Here is an 8,237-nt window from a genome sequence, read left to right as displayed (position 1 = left end):
CACACACACACACACATATATATATATATATATATATATATATATATATATATATGATATAATAATATACTGTATTCTGTTTGTCAATAGAGTCAGTTGGTGTCGTGGGAAGCTCTGATGTCCTCTTGCTGCTTCATGGTTTTCCTACTTCAAGCTATGACTGGTATAAGGTAAGTCGTTTTGTGGTGTAAAACTGCATTAACATTTCAATAAAACAGCAATAAACCGAGAGCAATTTATAGGCAGTGACTGGACACTGTGGTGTTTCTTGAATCTCATTCTGTTGTTTTGAAGATCTGGGATTCTCTGACGCAACGTTTTAACAGAGTCATCGCCCTCGACTTCCTTGGCTTTGGTTTTTCAGACAAACCGGTGAGATAAAAGACATGAGTCACAACCAGAGCCGATCTTCCCTATACGCAAAGTACGCAAGCTGCGTAGGGCCCCCGAAACACCAGGGGGCCCCCTTGCTCTCAAAGATGATTTAATTTTAGTTTCGTTTTTGAATTTGGCCAGCGGTTATGAAAACATGAATGTTAATTACTTTTAATGTGGTTCGCTGTCGCCCTTTTTACATAAAAATCAGTCAAATCATGTAACATCAATGTCATACAGTCTCTTGCTCGAGACAAAAAAAAAGAGTGGAAAGCATACCGGGCCGCGGAAGAGACACTGTTTCTCAAGCGCTTTCCGTGAGCGCGATTTGATATGGCGTGAAACATGGACAAATGCATTTCATTCATTAATTTCTCGTACACCCCGTACAGGATCGGCTCTGGTCACAACTACTGTTTTTTATAAAAATAATGTCTTTTATTATCCGTAATTTGAATAATTAATTCTACCTAACAAAATCCAGCGACTGCACCGTTACTCCATCTTCGAGCAGGCCAGTGTGGTGGAGGCCCTGGTTGCTCATTTGGGTCTGTCAGAGCAGAGGATCAACATCCTGTCACATGACTATGGAGACACTGTAGCTCTCGAGTTACTGTACAGGTGAGTCCTAAGGATCCTTAAAAGTTTCTCGGCATAATTTAGCTTAATGTTCCTGTCTATATGATCTGGGTGGTTCTCACGTGCAGTTAAACACACAGGAATGACCATAACAGAAGTGGACACATCACGATAAACAGCCTCTGCCTCTCAAATGGAGGTACATTAGAGTTTTATTCAGTCAGAAAATTAGAATATATATTCTTAAAGTCTGAATGGAGATTCAAAACTTTGTCCATTTTGTTTTTTTAACTTAAAAGGAATATTTCCAGAGACTCATTATCCAAGATTCGTTCAGAAAGTGAGTGTGACACTTAAAAAACAAGTTTGTATTCATTTTTAAATATGAGAAGTGAATATTTCCAATCTTTGGTCATCTGTAGGTGCTGAAGGACTCTGGTTTCATTTCACCTGTACTTACCCGCCTAATAAACTTCCAGCTTTTCTCTAGAGGGTGAGTGGAGCGTCCAGAATGAAAGTGGTGTTTACTTTTATGCTCTCTAATTCACAGTTCAAACTATTTGTTGTACTTTACACATATAATTATAAATCATTTACTTAAATCATGCTAGCTGTGACCTAAAGCCTTCAATTGTAAATATTATATATTTATCCTACAGAATAAGGGATGTGTTTGGACCGTACACCCAGCCAACAGAAGCCGAGTTCTGGGACATGTGGACAGGAATTCGCTTTAACGATGGAAATCTGGTCATAGACAGGTGTCCAAACTTCTCCATGTGTTGCACTTGCAATGCTTTGCTTTTAATAATAACCGTCACCAACTATCATTTGTTATTATCGTGTCTTGCCCAGTATCCTGCAGTACATTAACCAGAGGCTGAAACACAGAGAGAGATGGGTCGGGGCTCTAACCTCCACTTCAACACCATGTGAGTACACACACCATTCATACTGTGGTACGAAGTGCTGGTCATGCTACAAGAATGAGGTGTGCGAATACTTAAAAACTCGGCCATGGGCAGTGCTATTGAGGCTAAGTAGTTTAATCCAATGAAAATCACTGCGGAAGCTGCTTAGGCCATCTGCAGGTGATAGTATATATTAAGTAAACATTTACATAGTTGAATGCATTAGTGTGGTGTACAACATGTACACTATATTATACAAGCAGTAGTGCAGCAGGACAAGCATGTTAACACTCATACTGTAGGACAGGAGGGTTGGATTTTGTTTTTTATAAATAGGTTTGTGGTTTGGAAGATAATTAGTTGGTAAATCACTTTAGGATGTGTAATGGGGCTGTACAACATCCTTAACATTTGTACTTTGCAAATGTCACTGATTTATCACTTTTTTTTTTTTTTACTTTGTAGTGCACATGATTTATGGACCACTAGATCCAGTTAATCCACATCCAGAGTTCATCCAGCTCTACCAGTAAGTATATATGTCAGTTGAGATTTATTAACTCTGTTTACACTAACGTTATTAATATCGCTGGTAAAGTAATTTTTTTAAATGTGCATGTTGTTTAATCATTGCAACAACAAAAAAAGGTGTCATTATACCTGTGAGATGGTGTTGGCACAGTGGTAAGACATCATGGTACAAGACTTGGTTTCTACATGAGAGCCATGGGTTCAAATCTCGGGTGTTTTATTAATTTCAAAATTGGATAACAATTTTTTTAAAAACATTTGCTGAATCTTCACACCTCATATCATTGACATTTCCTCAGAGTCTTTTTGTTGGTTGATTTCAATCCCGATTAATTTCAAAATTGGATAACAATTTTTTTAAAAACATTTGCTGCATCTTCACACCTCATATCATTGACATTTCCTCAGAGTCTTTTTGTTGGTTGATTTCAATCCCGACACACTGAGGTGGGATTTGAACCCAAGCCTCCATTGCAGCCTTGTCCACAAACAACATGTTTAACCACTGCACCATCATGGCTCTCATGTTAAATGTGGCAGTCTGGGATGGTTTCTTGTATGTACTGACAGCAATTTAAAGTCTCCGAGATAAAAACACAACACTTTATCTCCTGAGCCACTGAAACAGTTTGAGTATTGTGGATTAGTTTTGGATGGAGTGCTTTGTTTTATATAAAATTTAAAATTAACTCAGGACTCTGGGTACAAAACACAATTCTTTATCACTTGAGACTCTGAGATTGGAAGATTCTTGTCTGTTTTTGGAGAAAGACACATGGAGAAATAAATGTAGTAAAGAAATAGATTTGAACATAGTCTTTCTAGTAAAAACGGCGGTGATTTATCCTCTGAGCCAGTTTGTGGTTATGTAGAATTGAGTTTTAGCATTGGTTTTAAACTTTATTTTTTGTGCATAAATATCATGAAAGATCATTGTTACTCCTGACATTCAAGAAGTTTCTAATCTAGCTCCTCATGAACTGAATCCTTTTGAGTTAAAAGCACAGTAATTACCCACTACCTCTCCTAACCCCCAAGGTCTTGGAGTCTCTACTAACGAGCTGATGATTTGAATTAGGTGTGTTTGATTAGGAAGAGTTTAAAAATGTGCATTGTTGGTGTACTTTTGGGAGCAGGGTTGGGAAGCACTGCACTACACTATCTGTGCCTTTAAAAGGGTTAGTCCTTTGTAAGTAAAACTGGTGATTTCAAGTTGGAACTAATCATATAAATAAAGATGACACAGCTAAGATGTGACAAAGAGCAAAGACAGAACAAGCTATTGCTGTAGATAATCTGGGAACTATAACACTGGAAATATTTTAACCACTTTTCCTGGTCTCTTTTCCTCATTTACAGGAAACTAGTGCAGAGATCCACAGTATCAGTTCTAGATGAGCATGTGAGTCATTATCCACAGCTGGAGGATCCCACAGGCTTCTTTAATGCCTACCTCAGCTTTATCAACTCATTCTGAGATGAGTAATGAGAGGAATATTGCCTCAAATAAGTCATTAGAAAATATTGCAATCTGTTTATTACCAAACCGCAGAGTATGTGAAATGTCAGTCGTGTTTAAATGCATGAAACTGAAAGTATTGCGCCAAAGTCATTACAACAGTCAATAAGTTTGCTCAAATACAATGCAATGCAAACTTGTAAATATGTTTGTGTTCTAAGCATGAATGCTTTTATTCAAATGAAAAGATCTTTGTATGAATTGTCTCCGGTTTTGTGTAGAAAAAAAACAGTAAAACAAGTTTTGTACTCTTGCAGACTGTTTTATTGATAAATGAAAAGGTTTGTAGTAAAGGACTGTTTCCCCTGAGCTGTGACACAAGGCCAAAACAGCTCAAATACCAGAGAAACAATGTTTAGATCTGTTCCACATGAATTAAAGTGCCACAATATTTTAGAAATCTCTCCGAACAGAACAGACCAAATAAAAAAAAGAGGATGTTTCAGACGCAGAGGATTCATGGCAAGCTTAAACCACAAGATGGTTGTGAGAAACATAGAGCTACTGTATAGCTATACATATAAAAGCACAACGACCCAGATTGATTGGCATGTGACCAGGTCACTCAAACATTACTCGTTTAGCCGACAGAAGCCAGGATGACGTCGACCACATTCTCATCTGTGCTCCTAACAGTCACCTGCATAGTGACCCCATCAGCCAGAGCCAGACGTGACCTCACCAATACATCATGACCTCCCCTAAACACACCTTCAGAAAGACAAGATCATTAACCTCATCGCTCATGTTAGAAAATTGATATCCAATACACATTTCAGGAACTCGAATTCTCTTAAAACAGAAAAACTGGAGGGATGAAATGAGTACATACCTGCTAGGAACAGAACATGCGAGTTCTTGTTTTCAGGAACTTTGTCTGAGCGTTCGCAAGGCTGCATGCCCAAGAAGCTGATAATGTTATTTACTGCCTCTGTGAAGACAAACACGATAAAGAGATGATCATTTCACATTCTGTCCAGCCACAAAACTCTTCCTGTTATAATCAAACACCTTTATTGGTTATTATTGATGGCCATGAGGATATTGAAAAGGATTTGTAAAGGAATAGTTCACCCAAATATGAAAAACTGGTGATGGGGGATGGACTGAGGAACCATTATTATGGATTATAGACTCACTTTGACCAGAAGCAATGGTTTAAAATGAAAAAGCTTTGATGTATTTGTTTCTTACAAACATGCAGCTTTTAACTTAGAAATATGTTAATTGATGGAATGGAGTCATGTGCATTATTGTGATGCTTTTATCAGCCGTTTAAACTTTCATTCTGACGGCACCCGTTCTCTGCAGAGGATCCATTGGTGAGCAAGTGATGTAATGCTAAATTTCCAATGAAGAAAAACTCATCTACATTTTGGAAGGCCTGAGGGCGAGTACATTTTTCAGCAAATTTTCATTTTGAGGTGAACCTTTCCTTTAAGCAAACTTACCATCTAAAGTTCTGACTGTGGCCAAAGCAAACGTCTCTTCCTTCTCATTCTCGTCTCCGATCTCCTCCCACGCTGCACCAAAGTTTGGTTTTAACACCTTCTGTATGTGGTCAGCGACTGTCACCTCTAAATCTTCCAGCTGGGAGGGAAACAAGACATTGAGTGAGGAATGGCCACTGATAAACTCCCCATTTTCATCAGTATGAACTGATTTTGAAAATTCACATACCACATATTCATCATCATAACCATCATCATCAGGCTCTCCCGTGTTGGGATCACAGTCCCGGACCAGATATTTCATTGTACAGCTGAACGTGCAAGACACTAAGACAAATGCAAACAACAAAAATCATTATGGGAAACAACATCTATTTGTTGTTCAAATCTGCCCAAGCTAGAAAACTTGACATCACAATGTGAATCAATCATGTCAGACCTGCTGTGGGGTCATCCTCTGGTAACCGGACCAGACTGTAGCAGGAGCCGGGTTGGTTGTAGGGGAGACTTGGTGCAGGTACGTAATGTAGCACCTCGTATGCCTCCGATGGCTCCATCTGGACCAAAACCCGCTGCAGCAGCTGGTCGTTCAGCGTGTTGGTGCAGTCGAACTGGAAGATCATGTGATTTGCGAAAGTGTGTTTGATACAGCGCACCACATACTCCGTCTCTGCTTCTGTTAACTGAACTGGCTCGGACGACTTGAACAGGAGACCCAGGCCCTGGAATTCTGGGATGACTGCAAGTTGCTCTGATGCAGAAAAATAAGGGGACTAGTTGAAATGTGGCACAGTTTGCTTCAGACTCTGGTTTAACAGTGCCCACATGCATTGTTTTGCTAATTAGCTAATCTTCTCACCTTGGTAAATGTCTTGACGGGAAGGTGCAAGCTTTTCAGGTAGTTTGCTTGTTGCCACAGGTGCGATTTCTGGCATGAAAGAGAAAAATGAAGTGAACTTGTGCAATTTGAGCAGTTTTGGTTAAGCTCTGCGATTTACACCAAACCAAGTTAAGACATAAGATGATTAGCATCCAAATTAAGAGGCCAAACAATGGTAGAATGTAAATGAATTATATTTTTTTTGAGCATGTTATTATGAAACTATTCTGCAATAGATTATGATGAGTAATGAAGTTATTGGCCTGCTGAAGCTCAGGTTCACACCTGTTTTCTGTTCGGTGATGGGTGCGGTGGCCAAGGGAACGGTCTTCATGTCAAATGGTTTCTCAGAGGGCTCCAGTGTGTACTGGTGAAGGGATTTCTCCAGTCCGGGAACAGATACGGACAGACCTGCAAACAAACCATTCAACAACCCTTGTTCACTCACATCAGCTAAATCAGATTAAATACAATATCAGATACAAGAAACCAACACTTAAACACAAACCCTCACCATTAAAGATGTAAGCGGCATTTAAGGCCTTCTGCTTTTGCTGAAGGACATTCATGTAGAATGTGGCTCGGTCTCTCACCTCATCATCACTGTCCATCATACACCTGTCAGACACACACAGTAAATTAGCACCTTAAAACATTTCCCTCTAGAAATGGGCAATAAGCAACATTATTATGACAATATGCATACATTCTGGTAGATATTAGATATTTTAATAGAAAAGTGGTTTAAAAAAAAACTATAAAAGTTAACTTAAAAAAATTAAATATATACTATTTTATTTTCCATATTTGAAACCAATTTAATCTAACCAAATAAACAAGAATTTTCACTTTTTGGGAAAAAATATATTTTGTTTTTTTTTACTCTCTCTGCTTTGCATAATTGTTTTTAATCCAATCAAATAAATTATTCAAATACATTTTTTTAAATCTCTTTTTTTTAGTATACATATATATATATATATATATATAGAGAGAGAGAGAGAGAGAGAGAGAAACCCACACACAGACAATCCTGCTGCTGAAGGCCTACCTCTTCATCAGAACCAAAACACTTGGCAGCAGGTCATCGTTTTGAGCTCCAAACTTGGCCAGCGCACTTACAGCAGCTTTGAAGAAAAATGTGAGAGGAGAGTCAGAGCAGAAGAATGCTTAAATGTCCTAAAGCTGCTCAGCTTAGTCTCTGGAATCAGATTAATTACAAATTATCAGCCCTGCTTAAATTTACTACTACTTGCAGTCGGACTGCAGTTAATTATTGGGACACGTGTGTGACGCTCAAAAAAAAAATGTACTACTGTATTGCAAACACAAGCTTCCTGAAATCTTACGATGGCACAAGCAGGTCTTTAAGCTCATTGCAAGGAGGTTAACGCATAGGTCAAAGGTCACGCTAGGGGTGTGCGATATTGACAAAAAATTATATCTTAATATTTTCTGGGATTTTATCGATAAAGATAATTAGACGATATTTTGCTGAGTGTGTTATTGTGCTGATATCTTAAGCACTGCCGTAGACAGCTGACTCCTAAAGTTTTTTATATTCTTCATAATATGTGTGGTGCAGGCACGTGCACAGGTAGGGCTCAACCTGTGCAGAGCACATGCCCTTTTTGCCCTTACACTCCGAAGTGCCCTTTTTTTGGTGATGGTGTTTTTTTTTTTTATATCTTCAAAATATTGGATAAGAAAAAATGAGTAGTACAAAAATAAAACAACGCCAATATTACAAAATATAACATTAAAAAGTGTATAAATCACTCGTTTTTCTAAAGAAACATTGTCAAACAGCGACACCAGTAGGTAAAGTTACAGCGGGAGTCCGAGTCTCTCTCACCTCCTCTGAGCCCATTGAGTTTTAACAGACCAACTAAAGCGTGCAGTGGGGGGGTAACAGAATGAATGGGGGAAAATCACGTGAGAGGAGGCAATGCCTCCATCACGATATGATTGGATATGACTGGTTATGTTCG

General features: G+C 38.6%; 2 protein-coding genes across 3 annotated transcripts in view; one reads left to right on the top strand and one right to left on the bottom strand.

The window, feature by feature from the left end:
• Window positions 1-4,031, top strand: part of LOC107676916 (mesoderm-specific transcript homolog protein-like) — a 5,147-nt gene extending 1,116 nt beyond the window's left edge. Inside the window, exons 3-12 of one of the 2 annotated variants that reach the window (XM_016471657.1) lie at window positions 91-170; window positions 295-372; window positions 860-996; window positions 1,095-1,153; window positions 1,254-1,294; window positions 1,377-1,447; window positions 1,614-1,715; window positions 1,810-1,886; window positions 2,331-2,394; window positions 3,756-4,031. In XM_016471657.1, coding sequence (XP_016327143.1) covers window positions 91-170; window positions 295-372; window positions 860-996; window positions 1,095-1,153; window positions 1,254-1,294; window positions 1,377-1,447; window positions 1,614-1,715; window positions 1,810-1,886; window positions 2,331-2,394; window positions 3,756-3,873 — 827 coding nt within the window. In that variant the 3' untranslated portion in view covers window positions 3,874-4,031. The remainder of the gene's footprint in view (window positions 1-90; window positions 171-294; window positions 373-859; window positions 997-1,094; window positions 1,154-1,253; window positions 1,295-1,376; window positions 1,448-1,613; window positions 1,716-1,809; window positions 1,887-2,330; window positions 2,395-3,755) is intronic. The other variant, XM_016471658.1, reaches the window with a different exon arrangement.
• A 134-nt stretch (window positions 4,032-4,165) lies between these two features.
• Window positions 4,166-8,237, bottom strand: part of LOC107676915 (coatomer subunit gamma-2) — a 10,643-nt gene continuing 6,571 nt past the window's right edge. Inside the window, exons 16-24 of the mRNA XM_016471656.1 lie at window positions 7,298-7,373; window positions 6,761-6,864; window positions 6,532-6,657; window positions 6,226-6,294; window positions 5,806-6,117; window positions 5,596-5,693; window positions 5,367-5,505; window positions 4,748-4,846; window positions 4,166-4,626 (exon numbers count right to left, since the gene is read on the bottom strand). Coding sequence (XP_016327142.1) covers window positions 4,496-4,626; window positions 4,748-4,846; window positions 5,367-5,505; window positions 5,596-5,693; window positions 5,806-6,117; window positions 6,226-6,294; window positions 6,532-6,657; window positions 6,761-6,864; window positions 7,298-7,373 — 1,154 coding nt within the window. The 3' untranslated portion in view covers window positions 4,166-4,495. The remainder of the gene's footprint in view (window positions 4,627-4,747; window positions 4,847-5,366; window positions 5,506-5,595; window positions 5,694-5,805; window positions 6,118-6,225; window positions 6,295-6,531; window positions 6,658-6,760; window positions 6,865-7,297; window positions 7,374-8,237) is intronic.

Source organism: Sinocyclocheilus anshuiensis, unplaced genomic scaffold (assembly GCF_001515605.1).
Source record: "Sinocyclocheilus anshuiensis isolate Anshui unplaced genomic scaffold, SAMN03320099.WGS_v1.1 scaffold380, whole genome shotgun sequence".
In the NCBI taxonomy this organism is placed as follows: Eukaryota; Metazoa; Chordata; class Actinopteri; order Cypriniformes; family Cyprinidae; genus Sinocyclocheilus; species Sinocyclocheilus anshuiensis.
The sequence above is the reverse complement of the archived record's forward strand: the minus strand, read 5'-3'. Positions and strand labels throughout refer to the sequence as shown.